Below are 26,611 nucleotides of genomic sequence, written 5' to 3' on the forward strand. Positions count from 1 at the left end.
CCGGCGCGTGAGATGAGAAAGTGTCCCTGTTCGGGCGCCATTCATGTGGTAAATAATTTAATTACCGGGACTTAATTTGATGCGGAAAATCTATAACAATAGCTCAGTAAAATAAGAGGCAGAATCCGTGGTATTAGAGGTTCGGAACGGGCTTTATTCCATAATCAATTTAAATCGATGAGCTCCAGGTTCCATCACCACGAAGGTTCAGGAAGTGAAGACCGTACTTTATTGATAGGTAATCATTTTTATACAATAGGCATTACAGTGAAACAAATGGAGGAGGCGTAACAATTGATAGCAAAGATAAAACATACATGCGTAGCAAAAGTGGGTGTAACTGGGCGTAACTAAAGAACGTCATCAGGTATGATGTCATAATAGGGTGGTTCCATGAAAGAATTTCGCAATGTCAGCAGAAATACTTGGCAGAAATGCGCGCACAGCAGCATGACGTGTGATTGACGTGCAACTAGGGGGAGAAGGGGACTTGACATTTAGCTCTACATGTGGCGACAGAAGTCTGGAGGGTCAAGTCAACCTAATCCCAAATCATATCTAACCTCCTATGTTTAAAGAACTATGTTATCCAAAAGAGAGGTCTCTTAAGAGTAGAATCTTATTCTATACTGACTATACTGACTATTAGTGCGTGTACAAGCGTCTAAGTGTCTACACTAGATGCGAGGGCAGAAATCTTCCATAGTGACAGGGCTATGAATTACTTGCATAAAGATAGAGAAGCCGGGCCTTTTGCTCGGTAGCTGGAAGAATGTTTACTTAAACTACTAGACAGGAATGCATTGGGTAGGGAGCGAAGCAGATAATCTCGAAGGTGAAATACAGTTTTTGGCAGGCAACAGGCTGATGTCAGGCACCGTTAGCTGCGCAGAGAATGAGGACAAAGTTCATGGATACAGATGCGAGCTCAAACTGGAGCTTTCAGAGGCAGAAGGCAGAAAAAGCTTGATGGCAGAATCAGGGCCTACTTGCCTGGACTGTAAAATGGCATAAGTGAACCATATAAAGGCGGTGGCCTTTCATACTTAGGAATGGAATATCCAGCCCATTCATGGCGGATCTGAAAGAGGACATGTTGGCGGTGGACGCACATGTGTTTGCGTCTTCATAACTGGAACTGGAGGGAACATACATGTACTTGTGATTTATACATGTAACCGTTGGGGTCCAAGATAGGGGACATAACTGACCAGAAAAATCCATATTTCCACACTGTGTCCATTTTAAAGCCTTCCATCAACTACCACGTAGGCTATGCCAACTACGTCCAGCTACGGAGAAGCCTTTGAACTCCAAAGCTTCAACATGCAGCCCGCACACGCCCATCACCCACCACAACTCCAACCTCACACTCCCTCAACTAGCCCTCTTTCAAAGCCCAAGTCACATTCTGAGCCCTCCGCTTACTTCATAGAACCTCAAAAGGCCTACATTGCCAATATCCCCTCCTCAGTAGTCCACTCGGAGACAACAAGTTGCTGCTCAACCAGCATTAGACCCAAGCAGTCTTCCAACCCAACGACGGTGCTCTTCCTCTGGGGTTACCTGCACCAAGACAAATCAGTGACCGCACGAAAAACAAACCCCATCCCTTCTTTCAGGGTTTCCATCCCATAAACACAAATGATGGTGAAACCTTGCGCACAGACTCCTTCAGTCAAGAAGTATCTCAATACGACTCAAGACAACCTCGGCTTGGAGAGCCAATGAATGCTGCATGGTAAAAAAGGATTACAATTTTTTTTTGTTAACTTATTGATACACTGACCAGCACCCACTGTGGCCCTCGATCCTCTAGTTGGCAAACACAAGTTTGGCTTATTAAACAGATCAATAAACCAAGTAAAGAGTTAATAAAACTATAACATGGGGGTATTTTCAACGAACATTCTGATCCTTTTCAAGTTTGATATGAGCAGTGTGCAATATTTCATTCATCTCTACGAGAAGTAGGAGAGGTGGTGTAAAATATTCTTTATGAAAGAACTTTCGCACTAAATACATCACACTGTGCACTTACCTGTCCAGGAGTACTTTTTCTAAATAACAAGCCACACTGCATCAGTGTAGATCTTTTTAGATCGAGCCTGGCATCGCAAGCACTGCTGCGAGGCATGCAGTATTGGAGTATGGCTTTGAAGCCCCGCCTACTTCTCCACCCATATTTTTAATTGGCCTGTGTCATTGTCCTTTGTAAACGCTGGCTTCCGAGTCGTTATTAAGCTTGTTAATCCCTCCTTGGTACCGTCTTGTCAGATTTTGTTACCTTCCATAACGACTGGACCTTTCACTTGTCTTGTGACACGGTCTGCTTTATCTTGGCTGTGAGCACTATTTTGTTTAATGATATGCCCCTATTTCACCCACTACGTCGCAGCAAGCCCCACTACTGTTTTATTTTCTAATGGCGGTCCGCTTTAACTATAGCGGTCGCGTTTCTTTATTTATTTTAGTAGCGCGGTCTGATTTAAGTATAGCGGCCGCGCTTATTTTTGTTGTGGTTGGTTACTAGCGCCCATGCGGCACTTGCACATTCATGGAGGCGGTACGCCCTTTCTTTAGACAATCCGCATCTAAAGAAAGGTGCGCGGTCGCTATTAAAGTGAAAGTGTGGCATGGGCGCTTTTACAACAACAAAAAAAACACATCTGTGTCAACTTGACAAACAATTGCTTTTTTTTTGTCAAAGCGCCCCATGCTGCAGCTTGTCAAAAGAAAGGGGTGCGGCCTCCACGAATGTGAAAGCGCCACATGGGCGCTAGTAAACAAATATCTGCAATGCAATTGGTCTTGCATTTGCAAGAGTTTAAGCTATTGCATTGCGAATAGCTCAAACTCTCGTAAATGCAAGACCTATTACATTGCAAATGCTTGTTAGTTGCTATTATGGTGAATTAACGCTGGTGTCAAACGCAAAAGACAAACTATGGCTTGGGCTATCAGTATGTCCCATAGAGGGCAGTATTGGATAGGTCTATGTTAAATCAAACCTGCCTTTCGAATGAATTAGCCTAGTGTGAAAACTTCATATTTTGAAGTGGATGTAAATATCTGCAAACACTCCGCCCACCCCCTAACCCCAGTCAAATGGACAATGTGTAAGGTGATGCAGAGCAGTGGTATAGAATGCAGTGGCACAGAGAAGAGCAGAGAGTCGTAGAGTGCATAGGCGTAGCGCAGAGAAGCACTTAGTAGATTGGTACAGAGTAGTGTGCAGTGGCCCAGAGTAGAGCGGTGCAGAGTAGAGTGCAGTGGTATAGAGTCCAGGGTAGAAGGGCGATAGGAAAAAGAAGCAACATGGAAGGGGGACTGGCAGGAGGGAACAGAAACTACATGGACGAAGATATGGGAGACAGACTGAAAACACAAACACTCATATGGAGCGCTTGAACACAAAGAAAACAGTAGCTCCAAAAACAGGAGCGGTGGATGGACAGTACTACTTGGTCCAGGCTCCAGGGGAGGGCCAAACAAAAGAAGAGGACATGAAGCCCGCATGCCATGACAGAAAGGGACAAATGAAATGAGAGCGACACCAGCGCTAACAATGGTAAGTTATGTGTGTGCTATAAGCCCACTGTATGTAAACAGCATGTCTTGCAGAGACAGCGCATGTGCTGGCTAGGTGAACCCTAAAAAGGTCTAGAGAAAGCTGGCTTCCTTTATAAAGACAGGCAGACCACTTCCAAGTCGAACACTTTGCTTAACTGTAGAACTGGGAAGAAAGTTCTAACTCGAGATTTTTCTTCAGATTCTGCAAATAATGAGAGATGCGCTAGAAAGTGAAGAGGAGATTATATGGCTGGGCTAAAGAAAGACGGAAAGGAGTGTGAAAATGACAGAGAAACACACATAATGAGAACTGTAGGGGGGGGAAGGGATGAGGCAGAAACATTGTAAATAGAGAGAGGCACCTGAGAGATTGAACATGAGAGGGACTAGACACCAGTGTGGATGTGGGAGAAGAACCAGAGAGAATGTACATTGGGGGCACCAGAGAGGGACTAGATACAGTGGACATGAGAGGGTGGATATCGGATGTGTAGGGCGTGACCAAGAGTGAACAGGGGTGGAAAGGGTAAGGGCTGGGAGGATAGAAAAAGAAAGGGTCATTGTAACAAGGCTGATCTATGGCAAGAAGAAAGAGGGGCAAATGAAGACACAGCAATAGAGAGTTGGGATGGCGAGTTCAATCAGAAATCGAGACTTATTTCTTTTCTGTAATATATAGATCGATTTGTACTTGTTTTGATTTACCCTCCTGTAACTGGTGGCTCAAGAACCCCTGTGCATTCATTCTGTGTTCTCCATCCTCAAAGACTTAACATGCTCTTGTTGTTCCTATTGAGTAAATCAGTACATAAAGCAGAAGCTTAGTATTGTTTTTAGTAGTTATGTTCGCCTCAGCGTCAGCAAAGAGGGATCTGAAGAACGAAAAAGCTCAATTTAAGAGCACAGAGGGGCATATGTTTAATGCGGAGAACATAAGGAAGCTGGGCTTCCGAATACGATAGCAGATGCACTGCAAGTGGACTGCCCAGCTCTATAGTCACTGAGCTCTTCATAAATGATGCAAAGCAGCCCAAGTATCCAATTTGCTGAAGCATCTCAACTGACAGCAAAGACCAAGGCAGTTACAAAAACATAGCGTGGAAAGAAAACCAACAGCCTAGAGACATGGTTGGGATGAGAAGACTCCAGGACAACTAAACTGTCTACAACCAAAACCTCCCCTTTTGAAGTGCTTCAAGACAGAACAGCCAGGTCATGGCCAACCTTGAGCTTAGCTGTGCGATACAAGCTGGATGGCGCCAGAAGCTTCGGCTTCTCTTCTTTCAAGTCTCCCATCCAATCTCATTTGTGCAACGTACCCACACAACAGTTACAACATAGCTTGTTTTAGCACCTTCTCACTTATGTATTGCACCTTGCAGCTTTCCCTTCTTAGGTTTCTTATGAAACATCCTTTTCCGAATGGCCGCTTCTTTAAATGCTTTGAGTAAAGTACCGAAGAAACAATTCTCCAAATAAAATGCAGACATCATAGGGGTGGGTGGAATTTGCGTAGTCGCGCTACGCAAAGCTCCGCAAAACAGTAAAATATCTCCGCGAGCACGTACAGTTCTGCAAACACGTGGAATTGCTTGTTCCGCCCGTTCGCGATGCTTTTTTCCTGTTTGTGAACGCTGGTTGCGTGCTCGGGGGGGGAAATATCTCGCGAATACGCATTTTGAAAGCGCGAAAAAGCCAAAAATTACGCAAAGCTGCGGATCTCGGAATTTTTGCCAATTCCGCGTTCTCTGCGGAACGTGAAATTACCCATATTCCGCAAATTCCGCGAGCAGAACGGAATTTACCGCCCAGGCCTAATCAGTATGAACACTCATTGTGGATTTAAGTCATAAGTTTCCCAAACATTGGTGGGAGGGATCAAAAGATTCCTGTCTGTGGCGTGCTTCTGCAGAAGAGATGCAAGTAAACTATACCAAATGAGAGAGTCAATGAATGGAAGAACACTGCTGGATGTGATGGCAGAAGAGAGTGATGAAGCCTATGACAGGCATATGAGCAGCATATTAAATCCAGTGATGCCTCCATGAACTAGAGTTCATGGCAGCTGGGTGGGCAAAGAACTGTCAAAGAACTAGTTCCGAAAGGAGTTAAAAATATTCAAACCAATCCTCAGTTAGTGCTGCGTAGGATAGCAGAGGAAGGCAGCGCTACCTTGAACAGGCCTCCATGTAACTTATAAGCACAGGGATGCCCCCCGGACCAAAGTTCAAGATCGATTACCGTCCGAATAGAGGTCGTTTGCTAACTTTAGGATAATCAGTTCTCAAAGAATACAATATCTTGAATAGGTCAACTACATTAATTTAGTAATTCAGGGGTCTGGACAGCGCTTAATTTGTAAAAGAACGAGCGCCTGTGGTCAAAGCTCACATCGAATACAGAGTTGTATTGAGTGTGTTGTATTCACATCAGGCGTCTTCTATCCATTACCAAACACTCCTTGCCTCTTTATCTCACTCCTTCCTTTGTGTTCGTTTTCTCCTTCTATTCCTCCTTCCTCCTCCCTCCCCCCCCCCCCACCATTTGTGTGTTTTTGTCCCTCTGCTGCTATACTTAACTGATGGCTGCGTTTTAAAGCCTCCTCCTTTTAAGGACTGCTTCTAATCAGACTTTCCTATGGCAGAACACAACATCTAGGCTGAGACCATAAGCAATACAGGGTCTCAGCTTTCAACACTGGCCTTCTAGAATAAGGAATGATCTTTGGGTAATCTGCGAGCATCTGAGAACATATCTAGGTCATCATGACATCTTGAACGACACATGTGACGTCAGCACTCACTGCAGAACAGAATCTGTGTTAGTGGCGTCTACCAATCCAATTCTTCATGCAGATAAAACACTCACAGCCTTGATACTATTAAACCCGGTTGACGCCTTTTGAACCTGGCGACCACATCCTACGGTTATAGAAACAGTGAGAAGCAGGCATCAGTGGGACTGCCCATCAATAATCTAATTCTTTTACAAATCAATGGCCTTTAAGGGTAATTTTGACTCTTGTCACATCCAAATCTGCAAGTTTCCACGAGGTAATCCACAGGGAACGGCTATATTCCTCAGCCTAACGCTGCCCGATGCCGACACTCTTGGATATCGTAATGTGCAATAGGCATGAATTTGCCATCACATGGCCCCCTCTCAAGGGTTTTTCCAGGAAACCGTATATGAAATATACTGGGTCACTAGCAGTGCTAGACAAGAGCTGATCTGGAATTTGACTGAAGGTTTTGTCCACTACAGCACTTTAAGGACTAGATTTGCACTCCATACTACTAACAAACACAATACTTGTTTTGACATTCTTCTCTGCCTATGTAAGAAACTGTATAGCCCAGTCAACAGCAACGAAGAGGAATAGTCTCCTTTAAGAATTTCAAGCTGCTCATCAGCAGGTGCCTACAAATACCATAGTCTGAGGTCCTCATCCAGTGACTGGAACAACTTCATATCAAAGCTCCTCAAGGCCAGAGGCGTGGCCTGTCCGCCGACCCCCAATGGACGTGCGGAGCTGAAGCTCCGTCGGAAACCCCACACATCAAGAGCAATATTAGGCTAAATAGCTGCTCCCCAATGTATGGGGTGAATTTCTGAACATCCTCGGCGACCCCGCCGGCGCAAGCTTGAGTTAGTAAGAAATCGTCAGCTAGTACTGGGGCTGGTGGCAGCCTTAGACAAGAGGCATGGCGCCAACTCAGAGGAAAGAGGAAGCACGTTCCAGTTCGGCAACATAGGGAGTAACATTTAACGGGTCAGAGGCACGGAATTTGGACGAGTCTCTCCCCCTTTTCTCTTTTTTTGACCCTGCTGTACAAGACGTGCCCACTACAAAGCAGAGACGAGGCCAGAAAAACAGAGGAGATACGAAGAGGGCCGGTGACTGGAGGCACACTACGCAAAGAGGTAAGGACGCCCAGGGAATCTCCCCGAAGGCCCCGCGGCGACAGGGTCCGCGGGTGAGCCTGGGGACTCTGCCATCGTGCCGTGCCGGGCTGTCCCTCTGCCTGCTCCGCTGTAGGCTTTTCCCCACCTCCTGATATAGCTGCAGCCGTATCCAGCTGATGTATACATCTCTAACCCCCTCAACCCCCCACCCCACTACACATACAACTGAGACTGGCGAATCTGTCCAAATGCCGCTGGGGACAGATGTCTGTGTCCAAGCACATATTACAAGCCATCTTGGAGGGCGACACGTGCGGAGCTCGCATGCATTTTGAAACCTCGCCCCGCTGTAGGGCTGAGAGAGGCTACTGGGAGATTACTTGCAGTGAGAGGAGCGACACTGCCACTCTTTGTGACTGATTGAAGCTCCGGTTGGTGTGGGTCTCTCCTCTCAAATAATGATTGTGTGGAACCCCCACCCTCCATATTAAAGACTGCTCGCGAGAGCTGCGAGGGAAGTGAAGGCAGGGGAACACCTGGCTGGAATGGCCCGCAAAGACCCTAAGCAGAGCACATTGCAATTTGATACGCTCAAGAACCAAGCACAAGCGCAACCACAAGACATGGCTGATAAAGCAAGGTTAAGAGCTGCGGGAGGAAAGGCCCCCTCAAACAAAGAGCTGCTGATGACAGAGCTGCGGTCGGGCTTTAAAATCGCTAGACAGCCGGTTCGATGCACTAGATAAAAAGATAGGGTATACTGGGGGCGCGAATAGACTGGCATGACAACCGACTGGACACGGCGGAAGGAACAAGATCAGATCTTAAACATGGCGCAGCGCAACCGCTAGGAGGAAAATCAAACAAATGGAGAAAGTCATGAAAACAATGGTCATAAAGAAAGAAGACAGAGGCAAGAAACAGACGGAACAACGTGCGCATAGTGGGGGTACCTGAATCTACAAATATTGGAAGGATGGAACAATTTGTTGAACAGCTATAGACAGATCTGTGCGGGGGTGAACATTTTACATTCATGATCATTGTGGAGGGTGGCCACAGGTCACTTGGATAGCTCCCTAATCTTGGATGCCTTGCTAGGCTTTTGAATTTTAGAGACCACAACACTATTCTGAGACTGGCACGAGAAAATGGCCCACTGTCCTGGCAGAGATGGTCATTATTCATGTTCCACGAGTTCATGCTGTTAGTACAAGAAGCCAGGCATAAATACACTGGGGTAAAAGTAACGCTTTGAAATTTGGGCCTCAGGTACAGAAGGTTATACGCAGCACGCCTCAAAGTTGACGTCAATGGCAAACCAAGTGTTTTTGACAACCTCACGGATGTCCAGAACTTCTGCAGGCAATATTCTGAGAAACGACAAACATCTGGGAGTGGCTCTCCAGGAAGATCGCCGCCTGACATCCACTCTAGTGCAAGGTGGGCTCTTTTCCCATCTGGCTTCACTTGAGACTCCATCCATAGCATGCACTATTACTTCGGTAACTTTCACAATATAGCCACTCTGTCCCTGTTTTGCGCTTTGTTGGTGACTGGGCGAAGTTTACGAGATGCAGCTATGTGACAAAGGTTCTGAATTTATAAATACATGGTGCAGGGGACCTCTGTGGCGTTGCAGCCCCCCACCCCGTGATGTTTACAACTGAATCTTTCTACAAGCCTTTAGAGCTTACAGAAGTTTCTGAAGTTGGGGTCGTACTTGGCAGACAGCTGCCAGTTATGGGTGGAAGGAGGGGGATGGGAATGATACATTCTCTGTGTCACTTATACTTGTTGCCAGAGATGCTTGTCACCATACCAAACATTACACACAATGGCACACCAGGCTTACGTTAGCTCGCATATAGACATTTATGACTTGGAATGTGGGGGGGCTAAACAACATGCGCAAGTGTAGGCAGGTGCTACAATACATCTGACGACACAAAGTTGATATTGTGTTCTTACAGGAAACACACTTAGCGCCCACAAGCCCATCTAAATCTTCCTGTAATTGAGGATCACACCGCTTCTTCTCAAATTACAGCTCATATTCTAGCTGAGTCTCCATATAGATTCGAAAAACCTGCCATTTAAACACCTGTCCACATCTGACACTGAAGGGAGATTCCTGCTGCTTGCAGGGCACCTAGCGGGGCATAGTGTGCTTTTTGTTAATGTATACTTCCCGAACATAAATTTCCCAACCTTTTATCGGCACCTACAGTCACAGATAGATCTCATTGACATGGACCATAATATTTTAATGGACCCAAACTTGAACAGTACAGCCAAAACCCCTGCTAACAAACCCCGATCACACAAGATATTACGAACACTCTGCGAAACATTTGTACTGCTGGATACTTTGAGACAACAAAAAAAACAAAAAAGAAGTTGCATATACACAACAGGACACTTGGACTATTGTCCAGCTCTCGAATTCCATGGGTTCAGACCATGAAGTACTTACCCTGCACACTTTCAGACCATTCGCCAGTATTCATGGCTGTACGAATGCCGGGGGTGGGAGGGTTTGAGCAACAATGGTGCTTTCCAAGCATGGTGCTGCAGGACACCGTATTTCGGGCTTAACTGTGACCGGCAATTGAGTATTTTGGCCTAAACAAAGTTCAGTGTCATCACAGGCCACCCTATGGGAGGCCTTCAAAGCATACACTATAGGGATTTGTCTCTCTAGACAAACGGGGACCATAAAAGACTTGCAGCGCATCTGATCCAGACTAGAAGATGACCTGTTGGCCTTGGATTTCGCTCAGTCCAGGGGCAGAACCCTGGAATATCGGAACAAACAACACTTCTCGCCAAATATCAAGAAGTGGCGGAGGGAGTGGCCCATTTTCTTGGGAATTACGCAAAAGCTCGTAGATGTGGGGAGAGGGAGAGACCGACTGGAGTGCTGCAAGAGCCTCATGACATTCAAACATTGTCCACCACATGTTGGGCATGGACGAGATTACTCAGGAAAATGGGAAGTAAAACACTATCTCATCAGCCCTTACGGTAATGGCCAATCCATGGCTACCCCCCACGCTGGATCCACGGGTACAGCGCACTCTTCAACGATATGAAACGCAAATGTTTGAGGATCTCTTCTCCGAAGGCCACGTCTTTTCCCATACTGAAGACCCCTGTTTTCCAAGCCCCCCTTACATAGACCACTTAATCCTGGCTCGTATCCAAGCAGCACACAGGGAAAAAAATATTTACATACCCACTAGAACCGACTGACTTTACACCACCTACATTGCAAATCACAGACACTAGTGGAGACCATCTTATATCGACTGTGTTGCGACTGCCTGCCGCTTACCCCATCACTAGACCCCAAGGTGAGGACTGCGTGGGAGACTGATCAAGGATACCCACTTACAGATAAAGTTTGGACAGACTGTTGTCTACAGACAAACTGGGTGTCCTGTAACCACAGGTATAAGAGATTACATTTGGGATTTTTGTGAAGGGCGTATACAACCCCAGCACTGATGTCCCGTATAGGCACTAACCGGTTGTCACACTGGCCTAAATCCCACACACATGCAGCAACCTCTGCACACATAACTTGGACTTGCGATAAGATCACCAATTATTAGAATGGAATATTTACGGGACTGCGGCGAATGACGAGTTTACAATTAGCGCCTTCCCCTTTGATGTCATTACTAGGCCATGTTGCTGGCGTTCCCAAACCCATGCGTAGATTTGTAGCAATGGTGCCGTTTCTTGCAAAGAGAGATAGCCTTGCTTTAGGGCAGTAGAGAGCCTACAGTAGAGAGGTGGTTAAAAAGTATGATCTACTGTGACACTGCTAGTGAGCTATTTGCGGAGCTACAACTCCCCACATCTAGGCCTAAAGATATATGGAAGCCTCCAAGAGAATACTTATGAGAGCAGCAGCCAGGGATGAGCAGCAGTGGCACACACACTAATAACAATACATACCTCCATTGGTTAACACTTGCGTTAGGGTACGACATTAGACTTATACACCGCACCTCACACTGTTGGACCCAAATGGGCTATTTTACAATACATATATTCAAGGTGATGTTCATTATATGCGAGACCAACATAATTGTTCTGGACTCTCTTCTTACTATTTCTTGTAGCAAATGTAATGTAGCAAGCTATACATGTATGACACCGTGACCATTAAAACGAAATAAAGTTCATAAAAAAAAGTTCCTCAAGGTCAGCGTCAGCAGGCTGATCACTGGTGCTAAAATGGGGATTGAGCCCGAAACTGCTACTGTAGAAAGCTTCATTGCTGTGTGGTAGGGGTCACGATAGGAATGGATCTTAGGCTACACAGAAAAGCTCAAAGTACATCAACGTCCAAAAAACTCCTAAATAAGACGAGCTCACCTTCCTCTTCACCCTAATAACTGGAGATGTAATCGCTACAGTCACTAAATTATTTGTGGATCATTAAGTTGAGGTGATATGTGCTGCCAAACTTCACAATCATGGATAAACCACTCATTTACCTTGGTATAGTGCCAGCCGCCAGTGCTCTACACCCAGCTGAGCTCTACTGAACATGGAAAGCAGGGAACATGTCCTAAAAGAATAGGTGGAAGTATAATCAGCATGGACAATAATGCCCCTCGATCACAGGAAGGACAGAGTTATGTAAAAAAAGACAATTTGAAATCAAGTTGCCTCCTGCAATTCTACACCCATCTTTTCCACATACTAACAGGTAATCGAGCACATCAATTACTCATAAAGATTCAATTTTCAAACACGCTTTCGAAAAGCAAAGAGGTCTTGCCTGTGAAATGTACTGGTTTTGCCAATGCTCGTTTTTTACCACCAGGTGGCAGCTGGATATTTTTTGTGCTTTACGAATATTCATTACAAGATGAGTGCAGTGCGTACGCAAGTATGGCACAGTGGTCATCTTTGAATGAATATTATAGCAGACAAAAACGTAATCAATGCTTGCCGCAATTTGCACATACACATTTGCGGCAAAAATCTTTACGATTTATTGTGTGGATGAGAGTGCATTCCAGTAGCAATGTGCAGCTGTAGGGCCCAAACAAAAATAATTTTGCAAATCTGCAAATGTGAGTGGTCCTAAACAAGTGTACAGCTGCCTGGACCTCACAAAAAATAAAAATGAACAAGCATTGGCATAGCCAATAGGCCTCCCCTTTAGGATCTCAAACGTGTTTAGCCATGCAGCACAGGCATAAACGGCGTGGCAAGTCGCAGAGTGACATACACACTTCCGTAGGCCATTACTGAGGATTGTAGAATTTGTGAGAAAAGGCACCAAGAGTGACTAGTACCCAGTGTATTACGAGTGCGTTTGCTGCAAGAGGAGGATGTTGCAAGAGGAATTGTGCTGGGCAAGAGAAGGACCCTATAAAAAAAAAAGTTCTCATTAGTATCCATGACTTGGTTTAATAAAACAGAACATCACCATCACATACCTTGCCTTCCCTTAGGACCATGAGAGCACTGAAGACAAGATAAACTTGTGAGGTGACAAAAGGCCATGTTGTGAAAACTGCCAAGTATAGCAACTGATCCGGACACCTTTTCAGCACATTATCAGTTACCACAGTAGTGACACCATAAAAATCCGATTTTTAACGTGATGTATTCTTAATTTATTTATTATAACGTTGTATAGCATGAGGCAAAAGTCCTTGCTACTCACGTAGGTGGCAACACTTTAATCCCTAAAAACAGCCTTTATTTTCGCAGTGGATGTTCCATAAAAATAACGTCAATAACAAAACTGGCAAACATGGTCTATAAAATGTCAGCAACTTCATATATTTCCATTGCAATTCTAATGAGAAGCAGGCCTACAGAAATGCATGTTGTGACAGACGGAAAGACCATGTATTGCTTTCCATATGAAGGACTCCATCTCTGTCTCCCTTCTTCACCTAGGTTCCTGGCACGATTGGCATCTGTGTTTCACATTTTCCTCACTTTTAACTAAACCGCACATGTATTCACATGGTGAGTAGCACTATGTATAAATGTTTCATATGAACTATCCCGTATGGTCATAGGGTTTTATTTCAGCATAGATCCATTTTCTATGAATGTAAAAATACTATAGGCGGGCGAGACACAAAGCTCGACCCAGATGCTTAGCTCTGCTCGATCTTTTGAGCCCTAAAATAACCTAAAGGTTCATGTGAGTTCTGACTGCTACCCGCGCTCTACCCTCATGCGCGAAGAATTAAAAACAAAGCATAAAACGTTGATGTTATAAAACGAAAATAAAGAAATCTCTCTAGCGCCTGAATTGCATTATGTGAAACCAAAAACCTAAGATCAATCCTGGCTTCCTGCTTGACCACATGGGTGAAAAAAGGCAAATATTTTATTTCACCGAAGCTCCTTTTTTTTTTGTTAACACGTACGAAAACCTTGTGTTTGATTTGAGGTATTATCACCATGGGTTAATTACAGAGGACTAACTGTTGCCTTCCGCTTGTTTTAAATGAGATGGGAACTGCATTACACAACTAAACCTGAAGCATTAGCATGTTCATGGGCAGACCACAAATCTCTACTTTATAGGCTAAATTCAAATGGTTCTGGAAAAGCATCACCCAGATTATTCAGACAGTTATCGCACCTACAAGAATTAAATTTCACAAATAAATACATTCCTGGAGGAAGGAATGTCAGAGCTGATTACCTACAGAGAATGACTTTGGATATTGAAGAAAATGAAGTAGATGGGGGATGATGTGGAATAGGTGGTGACTGTGGTGGAAGATATCTTAGAACCCACTGGTTTAATTTCTTTAAAAGACTGATTGAAGGCAACTGGAGAAAAAAAAAAATCAATCAAGCTGTACTTATATGGCGCAGCTTATCACCCATGAGGTTACCCAAGCGCTGGGCTGCCGATCTCAGTTGAAGAGCCACGTCTGGAGCCCATTTCCGAGTCTGCCAATGAAGGAGCTGTTTGACGGTGGAGGAGAAGGGCGTTCCAGGGTTTGGCGGTGAAGTGGGAAAAGGCTCAACATCTGGTGTGGCTGCGTGGTGTCTTTGAGAGGGCAAGGTAGGGGTAGCAGAGTTCTCTCTGTGGTGCGTGGAAGTTCAGGCAGCGGTTCATGATGCTGGTCCTCGGTTGTGGAGGGCTTTGAAGGTGTGGGTCAGAAGCTTGTAGTGGCATCTCTTCTGGTTGGGGAGCCAGTGAAAGTCTCTCAGGTGCTGGGTGATGCAGGTCTTTTCGGGCAGGTTGAGGATCAGTCTGGCTGCCGCATTCTGGATCGTCTGGAGACTTCTCAAGAGTTGGCTGATGGTGATGGAGACGTTGAGGATGGTGGTGAGCTGGTGGGTGATGTCGTCGCTTTCGAGTTTGAAGAGTCAAGGGGGGCATGGGTTGGTGGGTGCTCCTGAGTTAATGGAGTTCATTAGGACTTTGGTGTCCGCTGTGCCGAGCTGTTCCTATGATGTGAGCAGATGATCAGCAGCAGTCTCCACTGGACTGAATGCAAAGGAGGTTGGTGGCTTGGGGAATCGAAGGTTCTATATATGGAGGCTATCTTGTTGTGGAAGTGGTCTGCAAGAACGTTCCAGAGTTCCTGTGATGAGAAACCGAGTTTTCTGTGGCTGATGGGCAGGTGAACTCTGACAATGGTGAAAAGTTCCTTGGTCTTGCTGGAGCTGATGAAGATGCTGTTTTGGTTTCAGACATGGAATATGTTAAGAAGAAATAGTTTAAAGAAAGATTGTTGCCTTCACCCCTCAAACCTTTTGCACAAATAGAAAGCGAACTTTCAATTTCAAAGGAGTTTTAATGCGAAACAATGCTTTTATTCCACCTGCCTCAATTTGTGATATTTTAATCAAAGCAGCTCATAAAGGACACCTAGGGGTGGGTGGAACTTGCAAAAATCTCAGACAATATTCTTTGTGGCCATCAATGGGCACTCAAGCTTCCAGGTGGGTAGGCAACTGCGAGACGTGTTTGCTGTCGAATAGACATTGGAATACTTGTTAGACCCCTATCCACATGGTACCATTGCCAGATGATGTCTGGTTTAAGGTTTCACTAGATTTTGTGGGTCCATGTGAAACACTCATAATAATAATAATAAAGGAGCTTGTAAAGCGCATGGTGACGCCATCTCGGCGTGTCCCCGCGCTGTGGAGAAAAGTCAGAGCCATGAGATGGCAGTTTAAGAAGAAAACAGAAAGGTTTTTAAAAGTTTCCTAAATAAGGGCTCTGAATCCGCTTGCCTGATATTCATGGGGAGGGAGTTCCATTCTTTAGCAGCCACAACACGAAAAGAACATCCACCCATTCTGGCTTTCTTGACGTGGGGAATTTTAAGCAATCCAGTTCCCCCAGAGCGGAGAGTTCTTTTAGGCTCGTATGGGATAGCCAGATCTGTCATATAAAGGGGAGCTTTGTGTGAGATAATCCTATAGCACATTAAAAGAGCTTTAAATAGGACTCTCTTTTTTATGGGGAGCCAGTGCAGAGTGGCTAGGGCAGGCATAGAGGCTGACCTTTTCGGAAGTCTAAGGACTAGGCGTGCTGCTGTGTTTTGGAGTACTTGAAGTCTCCTGAAGTTTTTTTGTGTGGTTCCAAGCAAGAGCACATTGCCATAGTCTATCCTTGAGGTCACTAGAGCATGGGTCATAGTGCGCCTGGCTTCCAGAGGGAGAAGGTCTAGGGTACGATTCAAGGTCTTCATTACCCCGAAACATTTCCCCACCACTTTATGTACATGGTTATCATAAGAGAGTCTGGGATCAACCCAGATCCCCAGATTCTTAGCTGCTTTACAGGGAGTGGGTAGCGGTCCCAAGCATGATGGCCACCACTCCTTGGTCCAGCTCGCATCCCTTCCTCCAATTACCAGAACCTCCGTTTTTGAGCCATTAAGCTTCAGGCAGTGCTGGGTCATCCAGCCTGCCAGAGCCTGCATGCAGGTTTTAAAATTGTTAGCATCAATGGAGGGTGCTTGAGACAGGGAAAGGAGGAGTTGGGTATCGTCGGCATATGAGACTAATTCAATGCCGTACGATTCAACCACTTTCGCCAAGGGGGCCATGTAGAGATTGAACAGGGTGGGGCTCAGGGCGGAGCCCTGAGGTACCCCCTGTTCTAAAGCTATGCTGTTAGAGCGATGCATGCCTCTCTGAACCTGGAAGCAGCGGTTGGTGAGAAAAGCTTTAAGCCAGCCCAGTGCTTCTTGGGTGACCCCGGCTTTGTTCAGACACTGCAGCAGGATGGAGTGTGCCACAGTGTCGAACGCGGCACTAAGGTCAAGCATAATCAAAGCCATAGTCTGGCCCTCATCCGCACCTGCACGTAAGGTTTCGGTCGCTCTCAGAAGGGCGGTTTCAGTAGAATACCCTGCCCTGAACCCAGATTGAGAGCTGTGGAAGGCCTTATTAGACTCTAGATGGGCCATGAGTTGACTGTTAGCTATTTTTTCGGCCACCTTCGCCAGATAAGGTAGCAGCGAGATAGGCCGTAAGTTTTCAAGGATATCCTGACTTAAGTTAGGTTTTTTCTTTATTGGAAGTACAATGGCTTGCTTCCACTCCACAGGGAGGATGGCCGTAGAAAAGGAGAGTTGGAGAATATGTCTGAAGTGTTGTTCTAAGACTTTAAGGCTAGCTGCTAAGATCTTGGGAGGAGCAGGATCTCGAGGGGACCCCGATTTAATGCTTTTACAGATGTTAATTAAGGTATTAGTACAAGGAACAGTAAAGCAATAAAGGCATGCCTTATCATGAGTGATCTCCAAATTCTCAGTGAAAGCAGAGCCCGAGGGCAGATCCTTTGAGAAATTAGCATAGATGTTAGTAATTTTGCTAGCAAAGTATCTAGCAATATCATCAGTGACACAAGAGATTTATTAGTCTTAATTGACTACTTTTCTAAGTGGTATACTTTAAATTCACATCTACCCACCACTACAAATGTGATTAAACTCCTTCAGAAAGTCTCTGACATTGAAGGCCCGCCAAAAGATCTGGTAACCAGTAATGGTACACATTTTACTTCACTACAGATTAAAAATGCCATAGAATCTTTTCAAATCAAACACCTTAGAGTGGCATTATATTCTCCAACATCCAATGGATGAGTTGAGAGAATGCACACATTTTGAAAGAGGGTGTCCAATCTGCTTCAGCCATTGTAGCACCAGTGCTGGAATTTCTTAAACAAACAAACAAAAACAAAAAAAGTTTAAAAAGAGAAGAAGAGGTTATGGACATGCTTGATCACACCACAGGAGTTTCACCTTTTCCTTTGTTACGGACAGAAAATAGTACAGATATAGAATGTGTGTCCTCATTCGGTACAGGGATTAAGGTCAAAAAGTGGCGAAAGTTATCGGAAAATGGTCAATGATGTGGTAAAGAGAACTGAATGTCAAAAGACCGTTTATAAATCAATTTAATAACGAACATTCAGTAAGAGCCTGGAATTTTCTTCTTGGTTATTTGGTCTTAATCAGACGGCCTAATAAGTCAAAGAAGGAGTCTTTTTACACAGAACCTGTAGAAGTAATTAAGGTGTCAAAAAGGTTCAGTTTTACTTCTCAGAAACAGATGGTGGAGTAAAAGAAGTCTAGTTTAATTTTCCGTTGAACAAAAAACAAACAAACAAAAAAAAACAGTCACAAAGGAGGTTTAGATGATCAACATCAGATGATCATTCATGGTTCTGAACAGCTGATAATGTGGTTGACAAGTCAGTGAAACTTCCTCCCACACATTACCAGTTGAAGATCGTGACAATGGAAATTCTTCTGTACCTGAGAATACTTCTTGGTTTACTTACTTAAAGGCATCTGGTTCTGCTGGATTGGGAGATTATTACAGTGCGGATATGCAGGATATTCTGAGTTTTTCGGATGTACAGTCGGAATCAGTACATGACATTAGACACTTGGAAAATGCTCCCATATCGGCAAAATTCAAAGACATATTTGCATTGATTTTTTACTTAGCCAAGTTACATTTATTGTGACATTGCATTGTTAACAATTTTTCTTGCATTTTGTAAAAGGAAGAGATGATGTAGTGTAGTTTGACCTGTCCATTGCCGGTTTCTGTACCCTGCTCTTTATACTTCCGGTTTATAAGCGTTTTCTTTCATTGTGCATTCCATTTTCAGCTCTGTTCACTGTCGATTCCAACCAACTGCTTCGTGGTCAGTTGCAGGTCACAGGAAGTGGACTGCTGGACCTCTTGATACAATTAAAACTTCCTTTAGAAGTGACCAAGTGACTTAGCTAGCTTCACACCTATATTGTAATTTTGATTCTCCTACGTAACCAAATTGTTTAATCTTGCTTAAATCATGCACTCCTCTGCTATTGTGTGAGGACATCAAGCGAGAATCTGTACAGGAAATGAGCAACAAGGGCATTTCCCAAAACAGGGCCCAAGTGTGTTTACACTCATGCGGGACTATAATCTCATCATTTAATGGGTAAATGGAGATTAGTTCTCAGGTAACCACCACTGTCCCTGATTTATTAAATTATAACAAACTAGTCCCAAGTACTGTGTTTGCTCTTACGCTAATATTCCCCCCAAAATATGCAGAAATACAATCTTCCACCACATCCCAAAATGATGGAAACGATACTTCAAACAACGCCGAAGTCATTGTTTTACCTCGCGTGCTCATGCAGGCCGTAAAATAACCATGATCCGCCCATCGAGAGGGGCCAGTACAGTCCTCAAGAGCGGACCGGTCAGTGATCGGATCTGGCTCAGTGAAGATTTAGCATTGCTGTTGGTTTACAGCCGTTCTCCTGCTGGTCCAGGGCCGATCGCTACAGGCACTCAGAAGCCTTCCTATTAATACCTCTTGAGGTAAACCGGTCCCTAAGATGGTCTGTGGTGGAGACCTGCGCTTCGGGTCCCATCCCATGCCACAGCACAGGAAGCCGAGACATCTCTCTGAACGATGCTCAGTCGGCCTGCAGCTGATGAGCTGGTCTCGGCAGATCCCTCTCGCCCTCATTGCCAGCAGCCTGTTTAATTGGAATATGGGCAGTTACCTGCTGTTACCACTCGTATACCGACTACATGTTTTGTGATAAATAACAGTAGGTCAAAGCTGCCAATATTTATCAGGAGAAAAATAGCCAGTATTTACAGGAACGTGCCGGTAAGCTGCAACATCTGCTCGTTATGCACCAGACACTCGCAGTTGGCAGGTATTTCAGGGGAGTGTGAATTTATCAACTGAGATAAATAGGTGCAATAAACATCACACACAGGGCTTTAAGTGGGCCGAGTCCTGCCTGCGCTTAGCACCGGCAGTTCTAAAAAGTAGGTGCTGAGACAGGTCCCTATCAGGCTCTCCATTTTTGCCCGGAGTGGGGGAAAAAATCTTAACTCTGCGGCAGTTGGTATGTAAACAGTTCATTCAGTTCCGTACTTTGTGGCTCTCTGGATTACCCCAATCTGTCCAAGTGAGTATTCTGATATCGGGCGTCCCGCCTGCCTGTTTTGCAATGTAAACAGGTGATGTGATGAATTTCCTGAATAAAGCCAAATAAGGAGGCTGAGTGATGAAGCAAGAGAGTGGGATCTGAGCCAATCTCCAACCCCCCCACCCCCTTCCGTCTCCTACACACCCCCGTGGCCACTTCTGTGGCGGTGTGGGGGCGTGGGGGGTATGCATCCATTTACCTGAAATGCAAGCAACAGCCCAGGAAGAGATTCTAAAATGTGTTTGGAGTCTGGGCCCATCTTCTAAGAGAGGCCTAAGGTTGAATGGGCGCACACGCTGCCCCTGTCCCTCTTGGGTCTGAATACAAAGATCAACAGGTGTTCAAATATTCAGAAGAAGCTGGTGTGGCGAACATCAAAGGGTGCTACTGCTGCATGGCACTAAACATTCACCAGTCAAAGGAACCTTCATACATTCTGATCAACATGGCACTGTGGCAGAATGTATTAAGTGCCCTATAGTCAACCATAATCAAATTACAGCTTTAGTCACAATATATGGAAGAGCTGATCAATTAACACCCCATGCTAGTGGTGGAACCGGGTGTCGTGCTGCCTAAGAAAAATGTTGGCCACCTGCACTTGCATTTTTTTAAAATACAAATTAAGCTCTGCTCCTGTGCAGCACTACATTGCCTTGTAGCTAGATTTGCACTATAGAAAAGAGGTCCACGTTTGTACAGATCAGGATGTGTTGAGGCTTCTGGAGTCGGTGCCCGAGTCATTAACAAAGGAAGCTTCCAAACCAATACTTACTCACGGCGCCTGCTCCCCTCATTGTGTGACCAGAGGTCGCTGGCCAACAGGCAAGACTGGATGCTTCCTGGCAGGCCACGGTATCTGAAGGGCCTGTATAACTGCGGTCGAGTCAGTGGTATGTGAGGCACCCTGGAAAGTTGGGTTACAGTGTTCATTATTTATCTCAGGCAAGTAACAATGCCAATAGTCAAGGCTTGTTGTAGGTGTAATGCTAGTTGTTGTATTGTACATCTGGATACCATGGGAGAAACAGCAAAAATACCAGTCGGGCGGCACACTATACTAAGCACAGATTTTAGAGTAACTGTTTTAAACCATGCCCCTTTGAGAACCTCCCAGTTTTTTAGGTCACGCCTGAGCCAGCGCATGCGCTGCTCTGGCGAGACATTTAGTAAGTGGGTTTTCAAAGTGCTGACAGAGGCTTTTGCTGGCCTCAAGCTTGCGGTTACGCGCGCCAGCACGCGCCGCCTTCTGCTGGTCATGGCTCATTAACTCTACACAGACAACCCGCCCCCTCTCTTCCTCATTAAGCATGCTCCTCCACCACCACAGAGCACGTCTCGCGGCCAGAACGTCCTTGCTCGAATCTCTTTCACTCGTGTTGGTTTGCCTCCAGACCAGCGCATGCCCCTCTCCCTCGCCCACCCCAGAGCGCGTCTCTTGTTTTGGTTATGGAGTGTTGTTGACAAACCCTGAGCATGGTGAGTCATTTGCGCAGCAATCGCTCTTCTCGGAGTGGCGCCAGAAACTCTCAATTTGCCTAGGCAGCCTCTTTCCTCCGTGGCTTGGCTCTCCCTCGCTCCGCCTCTTGCGGTTCAGGCCTCTGTCTGGAAGCGTGGCTCATGGTCTCTAGTCCTTTTGACGCCTCCCCCCTCTGTTTACAATGATTGCGCGGCGTCTCAGAACAAGGCTTGACCCGCATGCCCATCTCTGGTCGTACGTCGCATTATGAATATGTTACAATATTTACTGGGGTATCGAGCTCATGGTTGGCAAGTTATCGCTTTAGTATTTTTACAGTCTATTTCAAACAATGAGTCCTAATAACACTTAGATTTGTCTCATGTTCTTGTATCTTCCATGACCCAGTTGCCGCCCTGAAGAGGGCTTTGTGAAGACCTCGGGCTGCTTAGTTTATATGGCCTATGAAATGGTCCAGCACAGCAACACTCACACTCAACACTCTTCAATTTCATGCTACACTCCATGTATCTATCCCCAAGCCTAGAGTGTCTCCTACACCCCGATACTTGCGGTACTCCGGAAACCCCTTCACCCAACCTCCCCTTGAGACCACAGCATCCCCTTGAACTGCTGATCCTAGTCACTTCATCTATTCATGCGCTGGTGTCCCCATAACCCTGTATATTCTCTATGACCCAATGCATCACTGCACCAGTCAAAGTGCATGTACCGTCCTCGCACCCTGAGCACCCTGCATCCACTCTACTCCAGATGCACCCCGATGGTCCCAAGAACCCATGTACACCTGCATTGTCGTATCACTAGGACCCCATGCACTCCCATACCTCTGCGGCTAACCCACGCTAGCTAGCACAGCTGCATGTCCCATGAATCACCAGCATTATCTCTATCCTCAGCGGCCAAACCCCTGTCCCCCCGACAGCCATGCACCCTCTATAACCCACAGTGCACTGTACACATGGTGACCCTGGACAGTTCTGTCCCTGGTATTACGCACCCCTGTATGGATCTCACGTATACAATATGTGCACGTAGTGCATTATTTCTCACTATCCATCCGTACCTCCCCGCCCCGTTCTATTGTACTCCATGTACAACTCGCACCGACGTGGCCATTTGATTTCTGTCCACACCATCTACCCCTTCTAGCCTTGTAGTCACTTGTAATTTTGAACCCCCTCCCGCCCATACATATCAGAAGTGCATTTACCGGTATCAATTGTTCTCTACCGAATTCCATGTATGCTTGGGCCCTCCGCACATGTCTTGTGCCCGCCTCCCTCCTGATCCTTGCCTACAGTGCATCTAGTAGGTTTGCTGTAATTCGTGAGCATGATGCGCTGTACCCGTTTACATCCCTCCCTTCGACCACTCCATATGAACAGTGTGACTCAAAGTCTGTTTCTAGTGTAGCCGTCATTCGGTTTGTTGCAACCACCCAGGTACTCTCCTGTGCAGCTACCCATGTGCTGTAGTGCATTCTGTCTATGGTGCAGCGACTTGTGTACTCTGGTGTGCAGTCACCTCATGGGCTCCGTTCTGGTACAGCCCCCATCTGCTCTGCCTCTAGTGTGGCCACTCGTGCACTCTGTTTGCTGCAATTGCCCAGGCACTCTCCTGTGCAGCAACTCATGTGCTGTAGTGTATTTGGTGTTTGAGTGCATACAAGTCAAATCTTTATTTGCACAGTTATTACACACCATTGCAATGATATAATACACGCAAAGGGGCATTGGAATTAATCAGAGTGGTCTTTGATGCAGCCCCGGTGTACTCGTGTGCAGTTACCCCATGGGTTCTGTTCTTTTGAGCACCCCTCCCCATGTACTCTGTCGTTGGTGCAACTAGCCACCTCCTTTGCTGCATCCCCATGTAATCGGTACCTTGAGCAGAGCTCAATGGGTCATGTTTTTGGTGCAAACCACCACAAACTCTGTCTTTGCAGCAGTCCATGTACATGTCTATGACGCATATGCACTATATCTTTGTTGCTGCAAGCCATGTACAGTCTTTGGTGCAACTCTTTGCTGCCCCTCACAAACACAATGGCTTTGGGATAACCGTCAGGCATTCTGTCTGCGGTGCGCCCCCAATGTACTCTCTTGCTCACCCCTACGCCCCCTGTCTCAGGTGCAGCCCCGTGCTCTCGTGTGCAGCCTCTTGAACTATCTCTGGTGCAGTTTCTCGAGAACGCTCACCACTGCAGTCTATCGTGCACTCTGATCCAACCCCCGTGCACTCTCTGGTGCAGCGCTCTTTCATCTGCACGCCCTTTCTTGCACGCTCCCATGAGCCCCTGCTTTCTGCCTCTCCTTCAGCCAATCTCTCTAGTGCAGGTAACACCGGCCAGCCGAAGGACAGTCACTGTATTACCGCAGCGCAGTCCCGGTTGTGTGCATTACATTCACCCCCCTCCCTGCTCATACGCTCCTAGTACACGTCTTTAAAACAGCATTGTGTGCGCACACCATGGATCTGATGAGCCACAGTCCGCTCCTAATGAACACCACTGTACAGTCCTAATAGTGTGTGTTCCATCGGTTGCCCTGCGAAGTGTGCCCCCGTCAGGTGCACCTCCTCACATACAGGTCTATCGGTGAGTGATTTATTAGGTCCGTGTTCCCCTCCCCCCCATGACATTCCCTTCTCACTCCCCCAGCAGTCTGTGTTCCAAGGTCTTTGTCGCTCCCCCCGTGAGATTCCCCGTCACACATTCCCTGCACTGTGTTGCACCGGCTCTCCGCCATGCCCTCTCCCCCTCATACAACCCCAGCAGTGTGTGCTCCAGGAGGTCTAAGATGGGCCTCCAATGCAAACTATCCTAGTAGTGTGTGATCTATTGGGCTTATGGTGCAGCCCACCCATGCTTATACCCTGCACACAGTCCAGAAGTATGTGCTCCGTATGTGCTCCGGCAAGCGTCTGGTACACCACCCCCTCACCCTCTCCCAATCAGCACACAGTTTCAGTAGCGTGTGCTCCAGCGGTTTTATGTTGTACGTCCACGCTCCCTCCCCACCCCCACCTCCGAATAGCCCAAATCCCAGCAGCGTATGCACGATGCACCACGTCTTTGTTGGTGCCTCCGCCCCTTCCCCAACTGTCCCAGCACTGTGTGCTGCATGGGGTCTCTGGTGTACGCTCCCTCCGCACACAATCGTAGCAGCCTGTGCTACACAGGGTTTCTGGCGCAGCCCCCCACCCCCCTCCGCGCACATACACATCCAGCAGGATGTGCTGCACCGGTTCTCTTGCGCAGCCCCCTCTCCCTGTGCTGTGTCTAGCGAGATTCTCTCCCTCCTGCCGCATGCTCCATGCAACAGTAACAAGCATTGGCATAGCCAATAGGTCTCGCTTTTGGGACCTTATAAGTATTTAGGTATGCAGCACAATATCCTTAGTGCAACAACACCAACTGATGCATGGCTAAACACTTATAAGGTCCCAAAAGCGAGGCCTATTGGCTATGCCAATGCTTGTTTTCATCCCATTTAAGCCCTAATCACACCAATTGCCTGGACCCTCTTGAACATGAGCTTATCAGGGGCTCTTACAAGCCAATAAGTTTGCAACGTCCAGTAGCGTACATAACGCACAACCATCGATGTCACATTCCAGCTGAGTGTGGGTGACTACCTCCCTCCTGATCATTACTAACACCATGTTTCCAGTCCTGTGCTTTTCACTGAGGAAGCACTACCATTAAGTATACTAGTACCCCCAACTGATTGAACCGATGCGAGTCGCACTGGAACACCCAGAATCCATCACGTCACAAGAGAGCCCAAGCGTCTGTGACAAAGGTGAAACAATGGAAAAATCATCACTACAACACCCAGAATGCACTAGGTCCTCACGAGAGAGCCCCGGTATCCATGACAACATGGAGTGAGCTGCCAGGCTGCTGTATGAGGGGAACAAAGTCTGGGGGGGGGGGGGGGGAGAGAGTATACTCACACAGGCCTCCCACCACCCCGGCCGTCCTGCAGAGCCAGCGGTACCACCAGGTCATGCCATCGTCCTGCGCGCTGGAAACTGCCGCGGTCGGGGGCTTGTCCGCGTCAGCCCCTGACTCCTCGGGTGCCGGCTGCGAGCTCATCATCTTGCGTCCGTCAGAGGGCTCCGGACCCAGGCTCTCTCTCGGTGCGGTGGGTCTTCTGTGTCTCACAAGCCCCGCCCCGCTTCGGCTGTACCCACAGCCCCGCCCCTCCTCTATTGACACTCGCAGCTGTCACTCCGGCTGGCGTCACCACACACCGCCACGTAGTGTAGAATGAGGCGCATCCTTGACGTCACTGACAGGCGAGATAGAAGGCAAGCCCTGCCTGTGACGTCTCTCAGTGCGTAGGAGTCGAGTTTCGTTTTATCCTCTGCGCGAGGTTGGCCACGTGTACTGCCGGCGGCCATGTTATAATCAGGCAAAGCGATGCTGACTTCTTATCGGTTGTCTTGCTAGACTTTAAAACCAAGGCTCCCTGCTGCCACCCAGTCATTGTTAATCTTTAAAAATAATAGAACTCGCGGAGCAGTCCAGACATTCGGGGACCTGTCTTCCCACAGACATAGTGGCAGGCTGGGCACAGAGGGCGATGTGCCTGTTGTGCAATGACGTGTGCCCTATCGTAGGAGAGACAACGCTCCCTATAAATAAAGGTAGACTAGACCCTAAATTGGGGGAACTGCCTTCATCCGAAGCGGGAACAGTGGCTAAAGGCAATTTGTTTGGAAAACACTCCGTGAAGAAACTGGGGAAATTCTTTGCCACCTTCTCGGCGCAGGACAAAGCACAGTCATCCATAATAAAAATCTTTCCAGGGAAGGCCGGAAGAAGCAGGGGTCGCTCCTCCGGCTGCTCTTTCAATCCAGGCCCCTGCAGAGGTCAAGCCCGTTGGCAACAACGTTTGGAACGACGGTCGGCATGGGACCTTTTACCCCAACTGTGGTGGCGGAAAGGACAGAGCCAACTGTGCCAGAGAGGGGCTAATGCTCCTGGAGGTTTCAACAGTAAGCAGTATCCTTTCTTTCCCTCAAAGGCTAGGTGGGAGGTTGAGTTTCTTTGCATACAAGTGGGCAGAAATCACTGTGGACCCGTGGGTGCTACAGACGGTACAGGGATACCAAATAGATCTACAGAACCCTGGTGCAAGTGGCCATACTGCACCCT

At 46.8% G+C, this 26,611-nt stretch overlaps 1 protein-coding gene across 1 annotated transcript in view; it reads right to left on the minus strand.

Moving 5' to 3' along the window:
* The window catches only part of CACFD1 (calcium channel flower domain containing 1), a 55,639-nt gene extending 29,876 nt beyond the window's left edge, over window positions 1-25,763 (minus strand). The window contains exon 1 of the mRNA XM_085613861.1: window positions 25,405-25,763. Within this exon, the coding sequence (XP_085469987.1) occupies window positions 25,405-25,549 (145 nt within the window). The 5' untranslated portion in view covers window positions 25,550-25,763. The remainder of the gene's footprint in view (window positions 1-25,404) is intronic.
* Between the last annotated feature and the right edge of the window lie 848 nt (window positions 25,764-26,611).

This window comes from Triturus cristatus, chromosome 1_2, assembly GCF_964204655.1.
Source record: "Triturus cristatus chromosome 1_2, aTriCri1.1, whole genome shotgun sequence".
Taxonomy (NCBI): Eukaryota; Metazoa; Chordata; class Amphibia; order Caudata; family Salamandridae; genus Triturus; species Triturus cristatus.